The following is a 26,672-nucleotide window of genomic DNA, read 5'->3' on the forward strand; positions in this document are numbered from 1 at the left end:
ATTCAATTGTTAGTTTCCCTGGCAGAGGTAGAATCACATGAGCAAAAACGGGGCAGGTGTGCTACCTGTTACCTTTGTTGCCCCATCATGCCTTCCTTTGCTATTCTCCAGTCATTGCAGTAGGGAGGCTGCCATACTTATGCAGCCTCCCTGTGAGATTTAGAATTCTGCTTATGCAGGGCTCTCAAGTTCGCAAGGGGCCTACTAGGTTCAGCAGGTGCCCCACTGCAGATGTCTGCACTCCAGCGTGTGGGGGGTAATAGTAGTGACCAACACAGTGAAGTGACTAGCACATTCATTTCTACTCTTCCTCTTACTGCATGAGAGGTACACTGACTGAAATGGATTTGTAACAGTGTTGCTTGGAACTATCCAAGGTCATGCAACTTCTGCCTTTATCAGGTGTCTTCCTCTGGAGCATCCACCTTGCTCTACTGACTCTCATTCACACACAACATGAAAAGGTAGTTCTTCATGCAGTGCATAGCTCAATTGAGGATTATGCTGTCGCAAGATGTGGCAGTGACAGTGGTAGACAAATTTTGTGGAGCATAGGTCTACCAATGCTATTAGCTGTGGTAGCTAAATGGACACTCAAAATTCACAAATAGTGTATCCCTAAATAGTGCTTGCACTTTTTCTTCCTGCTCTCTTTGTGAGCTTTCTGCAGATATTTGGCAAGTGTTAGAAACAACATAGTGGATTAGTTGTTAGACTCTTGGTCTGATCCAGCAGGACTCTTAATAATTTTAACTTGAGAAAGAACTAATGAATGACATATAAATGCTTTGTTCTTATGCACATTCTCCTTGACACAAAGAATAGCCTATAGTTGACATGGCTAACAAATAGCAAATGACACTTTTATTTTATTACAAGACTAGAATAATTATTTGCCTGCCTATTTAGTACAGTGTCTACAGTGTGTTTTGAAGATTGTAGTTTACTACATTCTAATCTCTAGGACATGTTTGTCTTAGGGTTACACTGAAAGGCTCAAACCAATGGTGAGAGATGGTGTATACTTTATGTATGAAGCTTTACACGGCCCACCAAAGAAAATTTTAGTAGAGGGTGCAAATGCAGCACTACTGGACATTGATTTTGGTATGTATAAAGTCTTTTTTATCATAGTCACAATGTGTGAGGTACTTGTTACATGTGTATTTGAAGGACTGTGCAGAATACAGCTGTTTAAGACTGGTTGCATTATAGTCGTTCTTGTACACTGAATGTTCATTGTACATCTTGGGATTGGAACTATACCACTATTTTTAAGGATGTGTTGTCATTTTAAATAACCAGTGTTACTTGCTATTCAGTTACCTTTCAGTAGAAAGATGCAATATTTTATATAATTGTGCTACTGTTAGTTCATTCCTATCTTCTCTTCCTTGCCCTTCTGAAACAGGAACTTATCCTTTCGTGACCTCATCAAATTGTACCGTGGGAGGTGTTTGCACTGGCTTGGGTATGCCACCACAGAACGTTGGCGAAGTATATGGAGTTGTGAAAGCATACACAACTAGAGTTGGAATTGGTGCCTTTCCCACAGAACAAGACAATGTAAGTATAGCATTAACATTAATGTGAGTTATTGGAACAAAGTAAATGAATGTACAGTTCTCAGAAATATTATTTAACACAGTGGTCTTCCAACCCTTTCACACCTGGGACCCACCTTTAATCCAATATGCATTTGGGGACCCATATCCTTTTTTTTTAACCATATGTTTGTATGGTGGTAGTGCTTTTGTTGCGACCCACCTCAGAACAGGTTGTGACCCTGTAGTGGCTCCTGACCCATCAGTTGAAGACCAATGATTTAAGGTATGCATGGCTGTACTCTCCCAGGCATCAGATTCTGTATACCACATACTTTAAAGTGCTGCTGCTTTCTGTCTGAAATGTAAGTTTCTCAGTCCACAGATCTGCTGCCTGGGTGTTTATATGTGCTTTTAAAAAGTTTTTAACTACTGCTTATTCCTCAGTCCTGCAGAGCCTATATTTCTGTCGGAGAGCAAGCTGAATTCTGTTCTTGCTCATGAATCAGCAGCAGAATTGTTAACTAAGTTCCAGTTGCAGAATCTTTATTACTAGTGACGATGCACGTGAACCAGTTTGCCTTTTTGATTCCAAGCTGAATTAACAGGACTAGCAATTTAAGATTGCCAAGGATTTCAGAGCTTCACAAACAATAACTGAGCTACAACACTCCTGTGAGGTAGCAGGTAGGCATTATACAATGGAATCAACATGGAGTGTTGAGAAAATGGCCTGCTCAATGGTATTTTCACATTGATACCTGGCATTAAAGGTGGCTCCTGTACTTGTATCTTCATCCTTGTTAAAAGTTTTGTGCACTATGTGGGGTTGGAAATGTAAAGTATATTTTGTTTTCTGTTGTCAGTAAATTGTGTTTACATAGAAATGAACAATATTACTCCAGTGTATAACATGACTATATTCTGTTTCTTAGAAAATTGGAGAATTACTGCAGACACGTGGGAAAGAGGTTGGTGTGACCACAGGTCGGAAAAGAAGATGTGGCTGGCTGGATCTTGTGTTGCTTAGATACGCTCACATGATCAATGGATTTACTGCGTGAGTAGTTTGTAGCGGTAGCAAGTGCACTGTAATAGAGTATAATACTTTGTAGAAACAATATAAAGTAATGGGAATGAAACTAACACCCTTCAAGTAAAGAACAATGTTTTGAAGACTCACTGTGGAAGACAAAATGGTTTTTAAAGTCACAGTACTGATGTAAGACTTGCCAGCTGCCATGCTAATAACTATGATACCCCTTCTGGAAGAAAGTTATCTGATGTTAAATGTTCGTAGTCTCTCTTTGGCTTTTATTCTGGAATCCCAGGGTTTCCCCAGGTTACTTTTTTTTAGTCTATAATTTTAAAGCAAGATGTAAAGGTAGGCTGTCACATATACATGGGTAAACGTGGCTTCAAAGACTAAGCAACCATGTAAGCCCTAGTGATTTATATCTTTCTTTAAAAATAAACAAATTTACTTCCTAAGATTATAGTTTATATTTGTCTATACCTAACTAACACATCAATATTTTATTTTAAAACAGATTGGCTCTTACCAAATTGGATATTTTGGATGTATTTCCAGAAATTAAAGTTGGTGTTGCTTACAGAATAAATGATAAAATCATACCTCATTTTCCAGGTGAGTGCGTATGATCATGTGTGTGTCCATACTATAACTTTTCCAGTGGTATATTTAATGCTAGATGTATCCCCTCACTATAGTGTAGGTTCACTACTGTTGTTTTTTATTGTTGCTTCTGTTGTAATTTATTCATCAGCTGATATAAAAGCCACAAGGCAAATTGCAGTATGTAAATTTGATTCGTACAAAATTACGTGAAATATTAAAACACAGTAAATAATACTTAAAATAACAGAATCATAAAATTCTAGAGTTGGAAGGGACCTTGAGGGTTATCTAGTTCAAACCCCTGCAGTGCAGGAGTCCTTTGCCCAATGTGGGGCTGGAACCCATGAAACTGAGATCAAGTGTCTCATGCTGTACCAACTGATCATACATTACTCCTCAGAATAGTCAGAGTGGAATTCAACATTGCACTCTTTCAGTCGTTCTGTCTGTGCAAGCATGGCAAATTGCCAAATAGAATAATCCTCTTGTTCTCTCTCCCCTCCCCTCTTCTGTGGGATGTTCTGACACACACACACCCCGAGCCAATTTTGGGGAGTGCGGAGGAGAAACCATGTTGGACAAGCTGAAATCATGGTACAAGGCTTCCACTGATGGAACTTGTTAGATGAATCCACAAAACTCCACTGACCCCAAACAAAATGAGCATGATAACCATAAAATTAACTAATGAAAAAAATGCTCTAACAAGAGCACCTGAGGTATTAGCAATTAAATGTCCAGGAGAATACTTTGCCTAGTTCCTAAAATATGTTAATATAAGTACTAAGGGAGGCTCTTTGGGAAGAGCACTCTATAGTTAGTTGCCCTTAATTCCCCCATAGCAGAGTGGGGAACATCTGACCTCCAAGCTTAGATTTTGACTGCCAAACCTCTTTATTTGGCTCCTGAGGCTATTTTCCAAAAAAACACAAACCCACCGGACCTACACCTGACATCTTATGTGGTATCGGGTGTTAAGACAGAGATACAGCTGCATTGCCTACTTGTACAGCTGATACCTGGATAAAGCAGGATTGAAATTTTGCGTGAGGAGTTCAGCCCTGCTGAACTCCATGGGAATTTTCCTTCCCATGGACCAACTTTGACAGGTTCACCAACCTGTCATGCGTGGTGGAGGAGATTAAGATCTGGCCTCTGGACCCAAAAGGTTCGTCATCCCTGCTTTATAGGGAATCTGTCATTTCCCTCACAGTAGTTAACTTCCTTTCCCTATATTTCACCTATGCAAAGGATTTTGGGATGGCTGTTAAGTTGGTTACTGAGCTGTTTTGCACAGCCATTCTTTTGTTTCTTCATCTTTTATTCCTTTGGGTGACTTGAGGTTGTAAAATTTGCTTATCTGAATGATTAAACAAGTCTGATATTATTGTCAACAGTAAGACTATCTGTTACACTGCTGCTTTTTTCCTTTTATTTAATAAAGCAAACCAAGAAGTCTTAAATAAAGTAGAGGTTCAGTATGAGACCCTCCCAGGATGGAACACAGACATATCAAATGCAAGGACTTTTGATGAACTGCCTGTAAATGCACAAAACTATGTTCGATTTATAGAAATGGAACTAGGAATTCCTGGTAAGCAAAGCAGTTTTTAAAAAATGTTTTCAGGGATCTATTAGAAGCAGAAGTACTTCTAAGGAAATGCTTTGTCATTGAGAGTATTACTCATCACTATGTTTGTAACTGCCGGTTTGTAGACTTGGGTCTGTAACGCGAAACATCATAATTGGTAAAGTTGCTCTGAGGGTCTGTATACTGCTTCACAGTAATTCATAATTTGTGTAGGTAGCTATTTCTAGAACTAGTCATTCCTGAGAGTCACACTCAGTGAAAGAGATAAATCAAGGAATCTGAAGTCTTGGCTTTCAAGCTAGTGACTAGTATGGATAGCATTTCGGTTTCATTGTAAACCTGTTCACTTGTTTCCAGATCACTTCATGGTCTTGAGTCCTGAAAATGAAATTGTTTTAACTTGAGACATTAATTTAAATAGATTTGGAAGAGCCTTTTGAATCACCTTGAGTAACTAGAGAATAAAACTCTGTAATTGCTGTTGTTCTCTAATCAAAGTAGTTTTTTCTAGTTGTGTGTGTTAGATTATGCTCCTAGCTTTGCTAAGTTTTTACTCGTGATATTTCTGATATTTTGTATTCTGCATTCTGGTTAGATGTCATTGTTAAAACTGAAAAAATAGAAATAATATTAAAAAGGGAATGTTTTAGTGAAATATACCGAGATTTTGTGCATTGTATCTTTGGGGGGGGGGGGAATGCCAATTACTGATTTGAGTGAAATCAGTAACCAATTCTGTAATGCTTTTCAAAATTGCTTGAAAAGCTTTGGCCTTAGGGGAACAGAACTACTGTCATCAGGTAAATAACATTAAAGAGCAGGATATCACACAGTTAGCTTTAAGCAGCTGCATGACTATTGAAAAACAATTATTTTGGTACGTCTTTGAAAGTATCCGTAGAATACAGTTCTGTATGCACTTACCTTGGGAGTAAGACTCTTTTGAGTAGACAGGTGTAGGATTTGCACTAGTATCCTAAGTCATCTGTTCCTTCAAAGTGTCATGCAAAATATATTTTTCTTTCTGCAGTTAAATGGATTGGAGTAGGAAAATCCAGGGAGTCGATGATTCAGCTATTCTAAAGATACTAGATAAATGGAAGAAAAGAAAGCACACTCCACAAAGAGACTGTCAATTCTTATATCTATTATTCTCAACCTAAGCAGCAATGATTTTTGGAAGTTGGACATTGTATTAAAGAGCTAAAGATGGTCTGGACAAATAATTGTTACTGCTGTAAAAGACTTTGGCAACTATCAGTATCACTTCACAAATTCCAGGGCATTTGTCACTATTGCCACCATTTGTCAAGGTGCCACCAGATTTTTTTCTTCTTCAGATGTTTGTCCCAACACTACCTTTCTAAATCAAAGGTTGTACATTACTTTCATGACCATATGTCTTGTCTCTGCTTTTGGTGGTGTTACTTCCTGAAATTTTAGATGCTTAAAATAATTAATGCAGTTTTGCACAGAGTTTTACATCCTCATTTGTACTCCTAAAGCTGTTGTTACCTGTATGGCTGCTGTAGTAGTGTGTGATTAAAGAGAGGGATGATTTTATAATGATGAAGAAAACTCTTTTTTGTTACAGGTTTTTATTAAAACTATTATGAAATGATAGCTTGGAAGGGATGTTTAATATGTAAACAGTGCAACAACTTAAATTATAAAGTAAGATACAGAAAATATATTGTAGGTCTATTATACTCACTACTGAAAGGAGTTCATTAATACATTTTTAGCTGTTATGATACTTCTGCGTTTCAGCTTTTCTTCCTTCTGCCCAGTGATCCATCAGTTCATTAGGCTAGTGTCAAATCCATCAAATTTCAAATATTTAGAGGAGTATCGGAAACTGGATTCAGAGTCTGGTCCTTGAATGTAGACCCAGGAGCTACTAGCAGTCCTGTTAGGGACACATTGGGCTACCTAGGTAAATAAATACTGAAGCCAATACTTTACTGTAAATAGATTTTTAAAAAATCATCTTGGCAAATACCCTAAGATAACAGGATGTACAAATCATGTTTGTTGCTTTGTGTTTTGTGGCTTTTGTTTTGTTTTTGCAGAAGCCTTTTCTTTTGATTCCATTGCATGCCTGCTATGTCAGTCATTTTATCCCACAGTTATCGGTGTTATAGATGTGTAAGTATTTTCAATCCCTATTATATGCCGTAACATTCTCAGCATCATTCATCAGCTTTATAAGGTGAACAATGGTGGCTTTCTAACTTTTATGCTGAAATTCTTCCATAGCTTTCTTCTTTTCATTGATATTTTAAGAGTTACTGTAAGAGAGGTAAGCCGAAACAGTACACAGAACTAAATTTTTAGGGACTCCCCTCATCTGATTTGTGGGGGCAGATTTAGAAATCCAGATACCAATGCAGAAATTACAAATCTCTGGAAATCCCATTGACTTGAATTGTGAAACCAAAATGGCTGTAACTGTGTTTTCTCACAGTCTTATCTGTTTTTCTGAGACTGTTTTGAGCAACAGTTCAGCAACAGATCAATACAAATCTGTTTGGGGCAACCCAGCCCTCTCTGTAGGGATTTGTAGCTGCTTCAGCCTGATCTGGATAGGGCACAAATCAGCCTGAATTGGTCCAATCCAATTCAGAATTCAGCCAGATCTGGTGTATAACTCTACTAAATATGTGAGCTGCATTTACGTTTTTATTAACTGGCATTTTGTATGAGATAACAGTTGCTAGTTGGTGCTGACATACTAGCACTAATTACAACGCCCGCCTCCCGCCTTTAAAGGAATTTTATTTTGAAATCATACAGACGACAAAAATACAATGCAACCAGATCACTAAAGGGAAAGGAAACTGATGACAGGCTTTAGTGTAGCTTCACTAAGCTTGTGGGACAGGACAAGTCAAATAGCCTAAGGAGAATCTCATTAACTATTGAATGAGTTTGAATGTGTACGCTGAATCATAATCAGGACAAATGTGATTGGGCTTCCATATAGCAGATAAACAAACCATGGTGCCATGATAGCTTTTAAAAAACTGAATATTTTTTATGCACTTGCTGAGTATGTTTGTATATAAGCATGGTCTTCACATCCACTGTTGCTTGTGAGGTACATTGTGCTATACACCACTTTGCAGGTGTGTACAATTGGTTAAGAAGACCTTTATGCAGAAATCCAGGGGTAGGTAATCCAAAATAAGCATTTTCTGTTAAGAAAAGAGAGTGGGATGGATCAAGAGCTGCGTAAGTAGCAGTCTACTCACACAACAGGTCTTCTTGTCTTCCCTCCTCACTTCAGCTCCTTGGACCCCCAACCTTCTTTTTCAAATTGCTTCTCCAGAGATAGTAAGTGTTCACTTTCCCTTTAATCTTTTTGACTCCAACCACATCTAGCAAGATGCTTTTCCACCAGAATAAAACAACATTAGTCTTTCTCTCTTTTTGATGTGTGGATTGACTTCCTTTTATCAGAACAGTATGCTGCTGTTTTCTGTTTTGTTTTGTTTTCTTGCAGACAGCTATTTTTTGTTAATGCCAAGATTATTTTTGGAGTACGGAAACCTTTTAGAAGAACCCGTCATTGAAGCCAGGAATAGCATTATTGTGTTTAGATTCTGGAGAAGGCTTTGGTTATGGATACTTTTAAAATTCTCCCTATCCAAATATTTCTCTCAAATTTTGGGATCTATCTTTAAAACTGGCCTTCTTACTGGATTAGCAGTGATATGTTCTGAATTTTCAAAATTTACACGGCATTGATTCTGCTGGCAAAAGTGAGGGATGAGAAGTGAATTTCACTGATTTTTGCCTTCCCCTGCAGCTCCTTTGAAAGTCTGCTCTGGAGTGTTTGGGAGGGGGTGCTCCAGAAGAGGGGAAGGAAGGAATCTGCAAAAACAGTCTCCTTCCACCAATGGGAGGCCTCCTATTTACAGTAAACTAATTTAGGATCCAGCCCATAGAATACACATTCCCCCCCCTCTTGCCTGCTTTCTTTTGTCTCTGCCTTTTAACATTTTATTCACAATTACCTGTTCTGGTAGCAGGGATAACACATAATAAATCTGCTCAATTTGCTATTTCCAGTTTGCTAGGTATGTTTTTCTAACTACCTATGCACTGGTGCATAGTTCTGTGTTAACTAAAAAATAAAGTGATTCTTTCCACACACCCCTTAGCAACACACATGCTTGTGCACACAGGAAAAATATTCAGCATGCTCTGATAGAACCCCTTTGAAATCACAAATAACTCTCATGTCTGCGAACTAATCTTTTAAAATTCCCAGGGGGTAGGAATTGTTTGGTGTTTTTGCAGCAGCAAAGTCTTATACACCTTAAACGACAAGACATATATTATAGCACGATCTTTCGTAGACAACACTCCATCATTCATTAAAGTGTTATCCCGAGTTACACATGGAGGAAGGGAGGCAGCAGCCCTAAAACAACGTTGTATCAATCCCTCAACTTTTCCTTACAGCTTTGAACAGTTGCTTCTTCCAGTGACCTGTGGGTGTTCCTGTATTGCAAAAAGTGGGATAGGTCTATATATGATACCCTGCATCTCATGTATTTCCAGTGTTAAACATTCTAGTATGGGTAAAGAGGAAGCAGTTTGCAGAGTTATACAAAACAGTAATCTCATTCAAGCTTCTGGTCTCTCTAGCTTGACCATCCTGGTTGCTTCCACATCTCCAGAGCAAGGTGAAAGAAGGTAGAATGGGGTAGAAGAGGGGATGGAATCCTATTCCTTTCCCCATTTAAGTCCTAGTATGATTTATTTTGCCCTGCATTGTGCACTATTGCGGGGTAGGAGCGGAGGCACTCAGAAGTGAATATAGTCCTTGTAAGTTCCCTGGAAATATGCATAGGGGACAGAAGTGATCTAAGTACACCTCCCATTGCTTTTTACTCCTGCCTTTCTGGGACAAAGAAGCCATGGTCTATTTTTTTGCCGGGGGGGGGGGGTGGAGGAGAGAAGAGAAGAGAAGAGGCCTTTTGTAACACTGATTAACTTCTGCCTGTGCTTTGCAGTTGCAGCTCTGAAAAGCTGCCCTCCCCCCCAAAAAATATGTTGTCCCCCCCTTTTGATACCTATTACCGTCAAGCTTTTCCATCTCTAAAATCAAGTTTCAGAAGTGTTCAAAGCAGTTCAGAACATATTTAAAATTGCAACACTATCCATATAGTATAAGAAGTCGTCTTTAGTACTTTTGTGGGCGGCAGTCTTGAAAGGTTATTCCATCTTGTTTTTCGGTGTGTGCATGTGTTTTAGAAAAACACACAGCTTGGCTGAAAGGATTTATCAAACTCCCATAAATGAAGGTTTAGCTTTGTCTTTCTTCTTTGCTGAAAAACTTTTCCAAACAGACTGTGATTCAGCATCAGATTTTGGATGATAATCCTCAGCAATGTCTATAATTTAAACATAAAATCATTATTGGCCTTGCTGCTTGAATTCAGAAGGAATTAATGAATTCAAAACCTGTGGATAATTGACTGGCAGCTTCTAACACTTCCATCCCGCACACCCTAGTCACATAAAAAAGCATATACGAGACACTTCATGTAACTATTCCTCAGCAATGTGCCTTTTTCTGAAGGCTCTGTAGATCACATTAAAAAATAAAACAAAAAACCAAGGTGCCCTGCTATGGCTGTTGCATTTTTATTTCTCATTCTAGCTTTTGACCCATCCGAACTGTGTGTTAGCTCTTCCTCCTCCACATCCACTTGATTGGTTATTCTGAACTGATAAATCATTATTTAATCTCAGCCCAATGGTGGAAGAAATACAAAGCTTGGACTATTAAACCATTGTTGATCTTAACCTAGAGACATTGAAACAGTAACAGTTGTATCAAGCACTGTTGCAGAAAATGAATTTAGTTGCCCACCAGTTCAACTATAAAGCCACATGATTTCTTGGAACACCTCTGCAGAGCTCATGCGGACCGCTAAAAAGAACTTTGGTTTGACTTTCCCCCTTTGTGTGGCGCCCACCCCCAGCCGTGGTGCCATATTAGACTTGGTCCTTTGTTTGAAGAGATTTACCCTGTAGTTTAAGGCCCTGCTTCTTGTGAGAAGCAAGTCCAAAACTCCCATGGGTTCACAGAAGCATTACAGTTCTTTGAATTCAGACCTGTATATTCTCAGAGGATGACAAGCATCGCATACTTCAGAGAAGTTTATCATTCTGGAAAGGGCGAAGAAGTTTATTTTAATCTGTAGGCAATTGTTGGGCAGAAGGGCTTTCTGCCAAAATACCAGCGTTGGGATTATCTCATAGTAGACTGCTAATCCATGAGCTTTACCTGATACGCAGAGCTTGCAGGATTGAAGTTCGTCTTCTTTTTTGCACTAATTTCAATTGCGTATGTATTTTTAAAATATCAAAACTGTTTTGTTTTTTTTCATTTTAAGATTTCAAGCCCTGCAAATCGCTGGTTAAATGCTTGTTAATGTTTAATGCAATTGTTGATTTTCTTGAAAACTGTTGGGCTAACCTCTCGCTATATTCTTGCATTTACTCTCTTCCGCTCTAGGTGGGGAACAGTACGATTAGCTCCCTTCCAAGCTGTGATGAAGGCATGCAATGCACATCAACATTTATATAAACATGTTTAACAGTGAAGGATTTTTTTTAAGCCAGCCTAATGGCTACCTTCCACATTTATTTCTTAAAAAGGAAGATACTACTGTGCTTTGCTTCTGTGTAAGGTCAAAAGCTTCTGTTGGCCTTTTTATTGCAAAAAAAAAAAAAAAAAGTATATGAAAGTGAATGTGCAAATCAATACATAAAGCTATTTTTTAATAAGATTGAAGAGCTTTCCTAACCTAAACGTAGGTTGTGTATGTTATCTGGTTAAGAATTTACCCACCTGATTTGTAAAATGGTAATGTGAATGCTTCTCTGTATGTTGTTGTTGTACACCAGTCACTGACTTTCTTCTTGGTCCTCTGGTAGTGAATATATTGCTTCAGAACTAAATAGTCATAGTCATGCTGAAGTACAGTTTCACGTTTTACTGGGACTGTCTGCATTTTTCTATAAAGGCTTTATGAAAAAGATAAAACAATTCAGTAATCTTGTGTTGACACCCGGCTTGGTAAAACATGAGCTGCCTGTAAGAGTAGCCAAATATCTAAATACTTATTCTAATATCCTATTGAAATGGACCATTCAGTTATAATCCAGTTATACCGTATTTTTTGCTCCATAACACTCACTTTTTCCTCCTAGAAAATAAGGGGAAATGTCTGTGCGTGTTATGGAGCGAAGCCCTATGGATGGCGGGGGGATCTGCTGTAGTCGTGAGCAGAGGATCCATGGTTCCCCTTCCTTCCCTCCTCCGTGGCTCGCTTTGCTCGCTTTGAAACAGCAAAGCGGGAGAAGAGCCACTGAGTGGGGAGAAGAGAGGGACAGAGAGCCTGGTTACAAAGCACGGATCCACATGGATCCTCAGGATTTTTGCACTGGGTCACCCCAAATTCACCATCAGATCACATAGCATGTCCATGGCTACAGCTTGCACCAAAAAAAATCACGCACCCACTGTTGCCTGGGGCCGCAGTGGTGCAAAAACATGGTTACAAAGCATGGATCCACATGGATCCTCAGGATTTTTGCATTGGGCTATCCCAAACTCACCGTCAGATCACATGTCTGTGGCCACAGCATGAACCACAGCATGAACCACAAAAATCATACATCCACTGTTTCGTTTAGAATATTTTTTTTCTTGTTTTCCTCCTCTAAAAACTATGTGCGTGTTATGGTCGGGTGCGTGTTATAGAGCGAAAAATACGGTAGTATTCAAGCGGAAGGTCAGGGGTAGCGAACGCGCGCCAAGTTCAAATGTGGAGGCGCACGGAAATGAGGAGAGCCCGGAGGAGGAGCCTGGTCCCAAAGCACGAAGGAGGGGAGAGCAGGCGTCTGGGGATTCAGCGTCAGGGGAATCCAGGAGGGAAGGAACCCAGGGGGGCAGGAAGACCCTGCGGAAAAGAAAGGACAGGAAGAGGTGGACCAGCACAAGCCTCTTAAACTGGTGTAGAGGCGGGACTGATTCAGAGGGGACTTCGGCGGTCTAAGCGTAACAGACGTGGGGCTGCGCGCCTCGGCTGTGGAGCAAGCAATGTACTTCAATAAAGACTTTTGTAAATAAAGTGGACTTGGCGTTGGTCTCTTGTGAGCTGGGACCTTGGGCGGCCCTGACAGCAGCCATAGTTGAAAACATGATTCCATCCAGCAATTGCCAGGAACGGTATTCTTCAGCCACCTAATGCCTGGATAAAGAGAGACTGTTTTCAAATTCTTCCTGAAAGTGTATGATGATGGAAGCAGGTGCACTTCACTAGGGAGGGCTTTCAGCAAGTGGGAAAAGCACTGCTGAAAAGATTGTCACTGGTCAATAAATAATAATAATAATACGATACGATATCTTTATTGTCATTGTCCCATACAGAACAATGAAATTGAAATAATAACCAGGCAGCCAACATGGTCCCTCTAAATGTTGGACTGTTGCTTGCATCATGCTGATCTAGGGGTTGTGCTAGCAAGCTATTTCCATCCGCATCACCATTCTATGGTGTGCACATGCATGACACCCCCAGGTAATAATGGGGTTCTTGAGTATTTTAATAAGGCGTCACCTGAAAGCCGAATGGTGAGAGTAACAAAGGCTCTATCAGTGTTGACCTTTTCAGCGTTTGATAAATGGGAAGAGTGCAAGACAGGCCCGGGAAAAAGCTTTTGTGTGTCCTACCTGTCACAATAAATTTCTAATGTTAAGGCAGTAAAGGGCCATATGCAGAACTGTCTCGGTGTGCAATTGCTGCCAACTTCTCATACCTTAATTAATTAGAACACCTCCTAAGGGGTGAGCAGCTGTTCAAAATACATTTCATACCTTCTCTCACTTTCAGGAGGATATTCATAATGAACCCTTGCCGTTTGCCCTGGATAGTAACCAACGACATCCTTTCCCTGATGTAGAATATACCTAGAAAAAGCAAGGGAAAATCATTATTGGGATTCAGTATTCAAATTCTGTGCTGAGATTTGCTGCCTGAATTTCTATAAATCTCTACAAATAATTATTAGTGAACTGTTTAAGTATGTCACTCAATTTGCATTTGTTGTCTTCTGGAGCTTTCATTTTTTTTACATTAATTAATTAGGCCTGGGTTTTTTTTATTAAAACTTTCTCCAGATTGCCAGGTGATAGTAGAGATTATCAAAGTACATGAAATGCAAATTTTAAAGTTTAGATGTTCTCAAATACTGTTCTTGAGCCTTTATAATAAGGATTTGTCAGACAGGCTTGAACTTGCTTGGTTAGTGCAATGTTTTGTGAAATCCTGAACCTGTTTCTGAAGGAACTGGGCTTTGTTTTCGATACTTTACCCTGGAGGCATTTGTGGTGATGTATCTACAAATTGTCGCAGTCTTATTGCTGTACCTGCCATTACAACCCCTGGAAAAAAGAGTAGAGAACGTTAAGGTCTCTTGTTACTAATTCAGTATTTATTCAAAATGTAAAGTCACAGTTACAAGTATACTTGGAAATCTGTTGGAAGAACTATTTGGGTTAGGTAAATTAATATTCTGAGTGAAAATCAACATCTTTTCCAGAAACTCACCTTCTAAAACGGTACTTTTACAGAAAGCTCTTTTGTGGAGGTAGGTTAGATGGTGTTCTTATTTCATAAACCTAGAAATAAATGCATAAATAAGCATAAATGCAATATATGATAAATTGACATCACACTTCACCAGTTCACCACCAGTTTTAAAAAGTACAGAATAGCTTTACCCATTTCAATTGCTTAGCACTGGGGGGGGGGGGACGGGACACTGACCTCATGAAGGGGCTTTGAATAACACTCCTGCAACTAGCTCTGCCCCCTAGACAGTAACACATATTTTGTCCATGCCCTCTGAGTGACACATGATTGACATGAGGGGAGCCTGTACCCATAAAATCCATAGGGTCCCTTCAGTCTGGTGCCAATGACATATCAGCTGTTGCATGCCTGTGGGGCAAGGATAGCCAGCACGTGACTTCAATATGTTATCAGTCTACAACTCCCATCATCCCCAGCTCACATGGCCAATGAACTGGAATGATGGGAGCTGTAGTCCAACAGCATCTGCTAGGCAACACATTGACTATTCCTTATTTAGAGGATGAAGCTAGTCTGGTATTTTCTCAGAAGCCCCTTCACATGTTTTGTACCCACGTGTGAAGACTGAAGATAATTTTTGATAAACATTCATCTCTAAGTTGTACCTATTCTTTATAAAACAAGTAGAAAGAGACTACGTTTCGCCCAAGTTTCAAATTGCCGTCTGTTTCATTGGTACGCATTTGGCTGGTTTTGACATTTCTGCCAGTATCCAAGCCCTGACAGCTTCCTGTAGGAACATTTGAAACATGCCACTGTTATTCTATTCTAGGTGCTGTATCTTAGTACAAGAGGGGGAAATCTCCTGATCTGTCTCAAGGCCAGATTTTTTTGGATCCCAGCCATTATTTTAAGATATGACCAGCTGCCTTATATGTTTCTAAAAAGATCTGGAGTTTATAGACCTTGGAATTGGATGAATTACTAGAACCATTTACTTTATATCTTAACGTATCAGTAACAAGCTTTCCCTTGGAAGAATGAGTCATGGCTGGCTTGTACAAATGTTGACTCACTAGCATTTGGAAAATATTATAGATTATGCTGTCTGTCAACGGCACCAGCAAATTATGTTTTGGCCACACCATGGCAGCCTCCAGACAGGCAAATGTTTAAACCTCTGTGTCTAGGATGAATCAGAGGCCAAGCTGTAGAAAATTCTAGGTCTCTGTCCTAAGTAAATAAAAGCTCTTCCTATGTTGGCTCTAAATAACAGATGACACAATATTGCTGTTCCGACTTTCACAAACACAGTCCCAGTTGAAAACTAAATAATGTGATATTTTGGTTCTTAATATGCACCTTAACTGTTGTGTGGAGTACAGTCATTGGTCGGAGTGGAACATCCCAAACTGGATGCATGGAAGAGGGAGGAAGTTATTTTGTTGGTTCTCCCTCCCCATGCCTCCCAAAAAGCAGCATTGGAAGGTTGGTGGCCCTAAGACAGAATGGGAAGTGACAATGGGGCAGCAGTATAGTACGGTATTGGCAAAAATGGGCTTCTCCTCTTCCCACCCATGGAGTAGAAACCTCCACTGGATCCAACATACTTCCACGAACAGAAGGAGCCCTTCCATTTGTGGAACAGCAGGTCTGAATCCAACCCATAGTCTACAAAATATTTTCAAGTTTTGTTATTTCAGTCATCCTTGGAACATGTAGCAGGATGGTGTTTAAAAGTGACAACTCCAATCAAACACACACACACACACAGTGTGAGCTGTTGAGATCTGCTGTTATATTTACCAACATTTTCATGTTCCTGACAGCCAGTTATGCTCAACAGTTGCCTTCATAATTGTCAGCGATGCCATGAGAGCTTTCATTTCCCCTTCATGCCACACGTCAACATTTTCTGATTTAGCTTTTACCCCTTTCCTGTAAATTCTAGAAGAACTTGTTGATTTACATGCTCTCTAGTCAAGTGTCATTTTCAGTGCGACACTTCTATGCACCGATAACGATTGTGTACAAGTAAATGTCATGCTATACAAATTAAGGTAAAGGTAAAGGTACCCCTGCCCGTACGGGCCAGTCTTGACAGACTCTAGGGTTCTGCGCCCATCTCACTCAAGAGGCCGAGGGCCAGCGCTGTCCGGAGACACTTCCGGGTCACGTGGCCAGCGTGACAAAGCTGCATGTGGCGAGCCAGCACAGCACACGGAAACGCCGTTTACCTTCTCGCCAGTAAGTGGTCCCTATTTATCTACTTGCACCCGAGGGTGCTTTCGAACTGCTAGGTTGGCAGGCGCTGGGACCAAGCAACGGGAGCGCACCCCGCCGCGGGGATTCGAACCGCCGACCTTTCAATCGGCAAGCCCTAGGCACTGAGGCTTTTACCCACAGCGCCACCCACGTCCCTCTATACAAATTAAGAGAGCATAAAAGTCATATGTGGGTATTTATACACAAATGATGGGTTGGAACCCTTGCAGGTTTTACCCAAAAGCTCTTGGTGCACTTCATAAAATCTTGAAATGATGTCCTCGTGCTTGGTCAACATACTCCTTTTTTAAAACTAGTGCATTCCATCATTTAGGAGTATATATAACTCTTAGGAGCATTGTCTGCAAACTTATGAGAAATAATTTGTGCCACCCCTCCCTCCCTCCCTCTGTGTGTGTGTGTGTGTGTGTTTGTGAGTGTAATGAGTGGGATTTTTGCTGCCTTATTGTTGGTTTTTAATTATTACATTGTTTTCAATATGTTCTTGTAAGCCACAAGGCAATATTTTTTATGTCTAGATTAATGTAACCCAGTGTTCACCTCCCCTTTCAACCCTCTGCGAACCGCCCCCCCCCCCCCAGAAAGCACCCTTCTCTGAAGGTCTCCCAATCCTCTGGGAGGTGGAAACAGTAGTCTGTTCTGCTCATGTAAGGACAGCACTGCATTCAATTTAAAAAAAATTAGGGCAGGTTTCACAGAAATCACATTTCTCTCGCTAGATATTCAACCCATGATATATTGCTATAGAGGTGGAATGGATTATATGCGGTCACAGAACTGTGCCTTTGGCTTGCCATCTTTTCTTATAAGCCCCCCAATTAACCTTTTGATCTAAATAAAGTTCTGTTCACTATCACAGCCAGAGTCTTCTGCTTCTTTGGTTTTTTTTTTTAAATTTTTGGATTAGTTCCATAATGAAGTTATTTTTACCACACTTATCTGCCAGACTCAATTATGACTCATGGTCATTGGAGTGAGCTATTTTGTAAGGGCACAGGCAAAATATTGCACATAGTAGTCAGCTTGCTTGAATTCAAAAGCAGCATTTGATAGATCTCTGGATTTTGCCGTGTGCATCAGCAGAACCTTGGATTCATGCTCTGCTCACCAAACAATCCATTTGTAATGGTCTGCATTTCCTTTTGCTTCCTTTTCCAGTGCTGATTTGGGATATCAGTAATGACTACCAGTGCCCATAGTCTTCAATGATACCTTGAAATCATTGTATCTTGTTACTATAATTTTAAAAAGTTTTGGCTTGAAAAGAAGGTTCCAATTTCAAGCTGTTGCAATAAAAAAAAATGCATGGGACAAAATATCTCTGGTGATATTGAGGCTGCATTCTGGGGATCTAACATCATGTATAGACAGAGCAGCCCCACAAGCATCCCCATGTGACCATCCCTACCTTTCCAGAGCAGAAACAGACCTTGGCTTACATGCAAGCACAGGTGCCAACTTGAATAAAATACAGGGAGGGGAGAGTTGATCACATCAAGTTGTATCTAGTGCAGAGTTCTAGTGCAGCTGCACTTCTCCCCACGCTGATTTTAAAGGTTCACAGGAGGGGGAGTGCAGGGCAGAATTTTGTTCCACTCGGACAAGTCTCTTGTGGCGGAAGAACAGGAACGTTGTGTCGTTTCACTTATGAAAGATGAAGGAAATTGCGCCACTGGTGCACTTCTTGGCAGAGTTTGCAGTGTGGAGAGAAGCAATTTAAGAGGATGTCAGAAACCAACTAATTCAGGTTGGCTCTGCGATACAAAACCATTTGTCCCAGAATAACAGTCCTTGCTGATGCAGCATTCGCTTCTAGTGTGCAACCGCTGGAAAGAACAAATACAGACGTAGCTTCTCCAACTTAGTTTGTGGGAGGGGATTAAATTTTTCATGAAGGCAATCTGTATTAAATTTGTACTGGGGCTCAGCCCTGACACCTTGTTTTCAAAGCCAGGGCTTAATCATGAGATGCATGAAAAGGAAAAAAATGCCCTTGAATAAGCTGAGCACATTTATATGACCACTGAGGAAGTGCAGAATCCGGCACATCAGCAACTAAAGGATCTCCAGATCAGAAAATGCTGTTTCCAGACTGACTTGAGAGCCTGGCATCGCTTTAATTTTCTTAAGCACTAAAGTTCATACAATTTAATAATATGTCTAGTTGCAGGACACAAGTGATGTTTCCTCATTCTACAAGGTTGTGTATGGATAGACTCTCTTACCTCTCTGCCCTATAGTTCTGGAAATGAATTTTTAACTGTGGGTCACTTGAACACGCTTGAAGCGGAAAGATGCGAATCCAAATGCTGGTGTAAGCCACCCACCTCTGCAGGATGATGAAAGAAAATTGCATCCTTGCCTGAGGCCATGAACTCAAGGTCTGTGTAGCATTGTGATGCAAGTGCTATTGTGATGCAGTAGATACAATCAGTTGGGAAGTGCTGGGAAGAATCCAGAGTCACAGACAGCAGCAATTTATTCAGAAACCTTCACAGCTAGAACAGCTAGAGCTGGGATCAGTATGACATAGTGAATAGTATATCGTAAGGGTAGGAAAATCCCCATCATCATTGGCTGTGCAGGCTTGGGCTGATGGGAGATGGAGCCCATCTGGAGGGCCATGAGCTCCTCACCACTGGCTTAAAGGGTTAGGATGAAGTGAGAATAATTGTCAACGGTTTCATGCACACAAAAATAAAGAAAAAAACTACAGTGGTACCTCAGGTTACATACGCTTCAGGTTACAGACTCCGCTAACCCAGAAATAGTGCTTCAGGTTAAGAACTTTGCTTCAGGATGAGAACAGAAATCGTGCTCCAGTGGTGCGGCAGCAGCAGGAGGCCCCATTAGCTAAAGTGGTGCTTTAGCTAATGGTTAAGAACAGTTTCAGGTTAAGTACAGACCTCTGGAACAAATGAAGTACTTAACCTGAGGTACCACTGTATCGATAATATACAGGCAAAATCAGCAAAATACAGCAAAATTTAAAAACCAGTGTGTAGAGAAGCTTATTTTTTGTTTTCATGTGTAGCCTGGGGCTGAAAGTGCCAACTGCAGGCCACGTATGAAAACAATTTAATTGAGATTTCATAGCTTTGAAAAGACCACCGCCACCATTTACCTACTCTGGTTTAGTTCAGGCATAAACTAAACTGTGGTTTGCTACTGCATGAATGAGCTATGTACACACACACTTTCCCCCTTAGTTCACTCTAATTCAAATAGCACAAGTGCTGTTTTGCAATTCCATCAAAACTACCATATATTTCGCCCCATAGGGCGCACCAGCCCATAAGGCGCACCTAGTTTTTTTGGGGGGAAATAAAGAAAAAAAATTATTTCCCCCCCAGGTGCGAGGCTGGGGCGGGGGAAGCCCAAGCTTCCCCCGACCCCAGCCCCCAGAACAGGCTGCTCTCCGCAAGCCGTGGGAGCCCTCCCGCGGCTTGCGCAGAGCTACCCAAAGCCCCGGCGCGACTGCTCAGCGCGCCGGGCTTCGGGGTGCAGACAGCTCTGCGCAAGCCAGGGGAGCCCGGCGGGAACTCCCGCGGGCTCCCAAGGCTTGCGGATAGCTTCCTGAAGCCTGGAGAGCGAGAGGGGTCGGTGCGCACCGACCCCTCTCACTCTTCAGGCTTCAGCGAAAGCCTGCATTCGCCCCATAGGACGCACACACATTTCCCCTTTGTTTTTGGAGGGGAAGAAGTGCGTCCTATAGGGCAAAAAATACGGTACTTGCTCTCCAAAGCAAGCTTGTGAGCCATAGCTCATTTCTGGCTTGGGCGAATACCAAAATGTAGAGTCAGGAAAAGGCTTCAGAACCCTCCTTGCAGTGCTTTCTCTGGCCCTCTTTATCCCACCTACTGCTAGCAAGCCTTTCAGGATTTTAACCAAGTGAGGACAGATGTACTCTACTTTTGCTTGCCTCACCCACATACTGTACCTGTCAAAGGATTCCCTCAGTGCCACGTTTCATTGAGAGGGCCCAAAATAGATGGAATCAAAAGTTTTCATTTGATGGATGGTGAAGCACCAGCTCACATTTAGATGCCAATGCTAACTATTTGTGTGTGTGTGTGTGTGTGTGTGTGTGTGTGTGTGTCTATCCACCAACAATTATACTTGAACATCTGCCAATAGCACCACAATATTATGGCCAGTGATGTGCTGACACAACAGTTGGTTTGCCTTGTTCTTCTAAGCACATTTTTGCTGGCACAACAAATTTTAGGGCAAAGCTGTAAAAGAGCGATTCACAGATGACTAGCAGTGATGCAGTCTCAAACGCATTGGTGGAATTTCACCAATTTCAGCGATGGGCAAATCCCATTCACCCGTTAAATTACACGCTGAAGCTTACACAGTACATTAGGGGCACTCAACAATGATAAAACCTAAAGGTTAGATTTCAAGGATAAAACATTGCAGGCCCATTTTTCACAGTTGCTTTCACCTATACATAACATAGCTTGCTGCCAAATTGATGCGACAGAACTTTAAACGGCTTACAGCATAAATCAGAATCTAGTAGCAGTGCATTAGCCGTGATTATGAACATGGATTAAGATGAAAACAAATCCTGTACTGGGAGTTCTAGTCTATTTCATTCGACCTGAATATGTTGCATTTTTGTAGTGATGAAAATTGACCAGCTTTATGAAGACACAACTGTTACACTGTGCTGGTCAGGCTTGCTTTTGGAGTTTCCTGGCCTTTGTGAAGAGGACCGCCTTCCCTTTGAACTCATCCTATACTGCTGTTTATTTGTATTTACAGTGGTACCTCGGGTTAAGTACTTAATTCGTTCTGGAGGTCTGTTCTTAACCTGAAACTGTTCTTAACCTGAAGCACCACTTTAGCTAATGGGGCCTCCCGCTGCCGCCGCGCCACCGGAGCACGATTTCTGTTCTCATCCTGAAGCAAAGTTCTTAACCCGAGGTACTATTTCTGGCTTAGCGGAGTCTGTAACCTGAAGGGTATGTAACCTGAAGCATATGTAACCCGAGGTACCGCTGTATTTATTATTACATTTATATCCTGCCTTTTCTCCAAGGAGCTCAAGGTGGCATACATGGTTTTCCTCCCTCCACATTTTATCCTCACAACAAGCCTGTGAGGGAGGGCATGCTGAGAGATTGTGACTGTCTCAAGGTCACCTAGCAAGCTTCATGGCTGAGTGGGGATTTGAACTCTGGTCTCTTAGGTCCCAGCCCAACACCCTAACCACTACACCACACTGGCTCAGGAATATGGGGCAATATTTCAAATCACATGGTGGGGTGTTTTTTGTTTTTGATTTGGTTGAGCTGTCACCCCTTGTCCTGGTAAAATGCTCATCATGTGGACTCTCCTTCCTTGGAGATTTTTAAACAGAGGTTGGATGGCTATCTGTCATGGATGCTTTAGCTGAGATTCCTGCATTGCAGGGGGTTGGACTAGATGGCCCTTGGGATCCCTCCCAACTCTACAATTTTATGATTCTATGATTTTATAAGTAACATAAAATTATAGCCTTGGGATATGGCTGCTGCACTCTGGGTAAGTGTGTGAATGGGACGGCTGTTTCCCCCCCTCGATAAGTATTGAATATTGGTTTTCTTAATCCATCCACAAAGAGCAGTGCTCACAAACTATGAACTGAATATATCAACAGAGTGGGTCTTAGCAGAATTGTGTACATACTGAATTATTACATAATCAAATTACTAATAACAGGAAATTCTACTACAGTGGTACCTCAGGTTACAGACGCTTCAGGTTACAGATGCTTCAGGTTACAGACTCCGCTAACCCAGAAATAGTACCTCGGGTTAAGAACTTTGCTTCAGGATGAGAACAGAAATCGCGTGGCAGCAGCAGGAGGCCCCATTAGCTAAAGTGGTACCTCAGGTTAAGAACAGTTTCAGGTTAAGAACGGACCGCCAGAACGAATTAAGTTCTTAACTCGAGGTACCACTGTACTGTACGCATTATTATGTCACCTTCTTAATAGTAATTCCACCTACATCTATCTTCAGATCGGTTAAAACCACCCACTCAAGTTTAAAATACTCTTACTAGCATCTTTCTATACAAAGACTCCTTAAACATGAAATTAGGGTTAACACAGTTCTGGCAATAATGTTTTGGTAGCGATAATTAGGTATTCCGGTGCTGACTTGCATTAGCTTCATAGGCTAATCTGTACACATGGTGACCTACACATTTGTGACAAAGATGAATTAGCTATTTATTTAGCAATGACTTTTTTCTATCTGAAACTGGAATTTGTTACTGAATTGCAGTTGTGGTATGGGTTAGTGTGCTGGGGTGCGGGTAGGTGCTTTGGAAAGGGAAACTGGCAGGGCAACTGTTACAATTTGTTGGAATGTGTGGGACTTTAATGAACTATTTATAACAAAACATCCAAATGCCTCATTTGAAAGGCTAGATATACCCAAATCTGGAGGAGGCAAAGGGTTAGTACACTCTGTAAAAAGCAGGTTTCAAAACTGCAAAAATTATTTTGGAACATCTGCTCCCCTGGTTCCATAAGCAGGTACTTGGTTATCCTTGGTCACCCTCTTAAATGAACCTGAAAATAAAAAGGATTGCATGCAAAGATATCTGGAAGCCTTCAGAGACTGAAAGATCCAGGTGAGACTTCAAGAATCGGGGGCAGGATGTCTAGGGCATGTACAAAAGATCACACAAATAAGTTACTTCATTAAGGTTTGTTGGCATTTAAACAGTTTTAAAGATACAGTGGTACTTCGGTTTTCGAATGTAATCCATTCCGGAAGACCATTTGAGTTCTGAAATGTTTGAAAACTGAAAACTCAATTGCCAACAGCTAGGCCTCAGGATCTTGCACTCAGCGGAAGCCGTGTGGCATGTTCGACTTCTGAGGCGTTTTTGAAAACCGAAGCATTTACTTCCGAGTTTACAGCGTTTGAAAATCAGAATGTTCGTCAATGGAGACGTTCGAAAACTGAGGTACCACTGTACAAAGAGAGAGCAAGAGAGAGAGATATTTAATCAGAGCAGTAGTGCCTAAAAACCAGAATGGTGGGAGAGAGGACAGTGGCCTCTTTTGGTCAAATTTAAGTATTGCAGCCAGACCTGCCTGCATAGAAATAAAAATTGTGTAGCATAGTGGATAAAACATTGGACTGCTGGGTAAGGGTGGGCAAATTGGTTTTGGTTTCTCTCTCTCAGTTTCTCATTTCTCTTCAGTTCAGTTTGCCTTCATTTCCACATCAGTTTGAGGATCTTTTTTTAGAAAAGTCCTCATCAAAATTCATTAGTGTTTAGCACAAATTTCTCTTAATTTGCACATTTTAATGCAATTTTGCCTGATATAAGTATTTTGGCAAGAAATTCCCTGTAATATAATGAATTTTGTATGCTGTTTTCAATAATATATGTATTTTTATACACACTTTGCCCCAGTGTAAGCTTTTTGTACACATCTGTTGGCTGGAGAACTGCACTGCAAAACTTAGAGAAGTGCAGGTGTCAAAGGATGACTGGGTTTCAGTTTGTGCATTGTTTCAGAAAGTCTGGATTAGGGCAGGTCACCTTTAAATGAACAGTGAGTCAAATCGCCCAGCCCTACCTACTAGGTGGCCTTGGGCCTGTCAGTCTCTTTCAGCCTCACCTTACTGCACAGGGCTTTTGTGAGCAGCCAAGGGAGAATAACATGATATGCCATTTTGAGCTGTTTAGATGGAGGCTTGGATCAAAATGTAACAAAACTTGAAGTCAAAATAGGAGAGTACACAAAGAAGTGGCTCTAAATGCCTCAACCTCCAAGAGTTGAATTACAACTCCCATAATCCCTGGCCATGCTAGAGCCAGTGTGGTGTAGTGGTTAGGAGCGGTAGACTCGTAATCTGGTGAACCGGGTTCGCGTCTCCGCTCCTCCACATGCAGCTGCTGGGTGACCTTGGGCTTGTCACGCATCTCTGAAGTCTCTCAGCCCCACTCACCTCACAGAGTGTTTGTTGTGGGGGAGGAAGGGAAAGGAGATTGTTAGCCGATTTGAGACTCCTTAGGGTAGTGATAAAGCGGGATATCAAATCCAAACTCCTCCTCTTCTTCTTCTAGAGTAATCCCTTCCTATTACCACAAACAAAATAAAATACAGAGAATCAGAAGGAAACAAATATTCGATAATTCCCAAAGCTTTTCTTGATTTGGTAAGGAATGGTGCACTGTCCAGATGAAACCTGCTGACAGGAGTGCTCTGCTTACTTTTTGACACATTTGAAGGCAAATCTATCAAATCCATACAGCTGTCTACCAGCTCCATCTGGTACACAGGGTGAGACCTTACCTGCCCATAGACTGTCTCCCCAGAGTGGTGCATGCTCTGGCTATCTCCCGCTTGGACTACTGCAATGCGCTCTACGTGGGGCTCCCTTTGAAGGTGACCTGGAAACTACAACTAATCAAGAATGCAGCAGCTAGACTGGTGACTGGAGGTGACTGCCAGGACAATATAACACTGGTCCTGAAAGACCTACATTGGCTCCCAGCACGTTTCCGAGCACAATTTAAAGTGTTGGTGTTGACCTTTAAAGTAAGGTTGCCAGATTTTTTTCAATGAATCCGGGGACACTTTTCAACTTCCTACTAAACAGCTGGATTTTGTCAGGGGACTGATTTGTAAATCAGGGGACTATCCCTGGGAAACAGGGATGTCTAGTAACCTTACTTTAAAGCCGTAAATGGCCTCGGCCCAGTATACCTGAAGGAGCATCTCTACCCCCATCGTTCACTGAGGTCCTCCTCAGAGGGCCTTCTTGCAGTTCCCTCACTGTGAGAAGTGAGGTTACAGGGAACCAGGCAGAGGGCCTTTTCGGTAGTGGCGTCTGCCCTGTGGGACGCCCTCCCATCAGATGTCAGGGAAATAAACAACTATCTGACTTTTAGAAGACATCTGAAGGCAACCCTGTTTAGGGAACTTTTAAATATTTAACGTTTTAGTGTGTTTTTAATATTCTTTTGGGAGCCACCCAGAGTGGCTGGGGAAACCCAGCCAGATGGGCGGGGTATAAATACTAAATTCTTCCTCCTCCTCCTCCTCCTCCTCCTCTTCTTCTTCTTCTTCTTCTTCTTCTTCTTCTTCTTCTTCTTCTAAAACAATATGAGAATCAAAACATAGTCATCCTTTGAAATGTGCACTTACCTGAATTTTGCAATGCAACTCTCCAAGATGAAAAACTGAAGAGGTGGACCTGAGCATGCCCATTGGCTGGCCAGGACTGCCCCCTGGGAAATCCCCACATCCAGGCCTGGCTGCTATTGGCCAATCTGCAGGTAGGCCTGCAATGCTCCCCAGCCAGATCATGAATGTGGCTGTGGCCAGGCCACAATGTCACCTGACCATTAAAGGTAAGTGGATCTCTCCAACCAAACAATGTTTACAAAACTGCACGTATTAAGTAAAAGTGTGCATAAAAATGAAAATATTGGTGAAAATAAAATACAAAAATGCATCAAATCAGGGAAAATCGGTTGCAAAATGTTAAGGCAAAAATATGTTTTATTAGGAGAAATTGGCATGAAATTTGAGTTCCTAAAATTGAAGCTTTTCTGTTTTACTGTGCCTCAGAGTTTTATACCATAGTCTATGCCTATCCATACTTAGGTACTTGCTTGTGTATCTACTTCTGGAAGCCAGATAGCTTTTGGGATTTGCCTACAGGACAGCTAGGATGGTTTTTTGTTTTTTTTAAATGATTTATTAAGTATCCAGTTAGAGTGGTGGTGGTGCTTGCTATCCAGTTTGGTGATTGCTGAATGTTTTAGGTAACCGGGGTTGAACACAAGTGAAGGTTAGTAAGAAAAGGCGTTTTTCAACATACACTCAGCCTGCAAGCTCCATAGTGAGCTCCCCACAACCGCAATGGCATATATTATGTGAATTGCTCCTTCTTTGGTTCTCAGAGATTGTGATGGAATGTAAGGGAGGAAGTGAGCTTTGGAGCATGTCAGGCTCAAGTCATTTA

At 41.3% G+C, this 26,672-nt stretch overlaps 2 protein-coding genes across 3 annotated transcripts in view; one reads left to right on the forward strand and one right to left on the reverse strand.

The window, feature by feature from the left end:
• Positions 1-6,530, forward strand: part of ADSS2 (adenylosuccinate synthase 2) — a 30,081-nt gene extending 23,551 nt beyond the window's left edge. For both annotated transcript variants that reach the window (XM_028724144.2, XM_028724145.2), the window contains 6 exons: positions 981-1,107; positions 1,412-1,566; positions 2,480-2,604; positions 3,095-3,192; positions 4,628-4,777; positions 5,805-6,530. In XM_028724144.2, coding sequence (XP_028579977.1) covers positions 981-1,107; positions 1,412-1,566; positions 2,480-2,604; positions 3,095-3,192; positions 4,628-4,777; positions 5,805-5,857 — 708 coding nt within the window. In that variant the 3' untranslated portion in view covers positions 5,858-6,530. The remainder of the gene's footprint in view (positions 1-980; positions 1,108-1,411; positions 1,567-2,479; positions 2,605-3,094; positions 3,193-4,627; positions 4,778-5,804) is intronic.
• Positions 6,531-9,726: 3,196 nt separating this feature from the next.
• Positions 9,727-14,235, reverse strand: SPMIP3 (sperm microtubule inner protein 3). Its single transcript, XM_077925731.1, has 4 exons — positions 14,174-14,235; positions 13,677-13,769; positions 11,646-11,821; positions 9,727-10,179 (listed from the first exon to the last, which is right to left on the reverse strand). Exons 1-4 carry the CDS (start codon positions 14,233-14,235, stop codon positions 10,070-10,072), a joined length of 441 nt encoding a protein of 146 aa, XP_077781857.1. The 3' UTR covers positions 9,727-10,069.
• Positions 14,236-26,672: the final 12,437 nt, after the last annotated feature.

The sequence above is a fragment of the Podarcis muralis genome, chromosome 3 (assembly GCF_964188315.1).
Source record: "Podarcis muralis chromosome 3, rPodMur119.hap1.1, whole genome shotgun sequence".
Classification (NCBI taxonomy): domain Eukaryota; kingdom Metazoa; phylum Chordata; class Lepidosauria; order Squamata; family Lacertidae; genus Podarcis; species Podarcis muralis.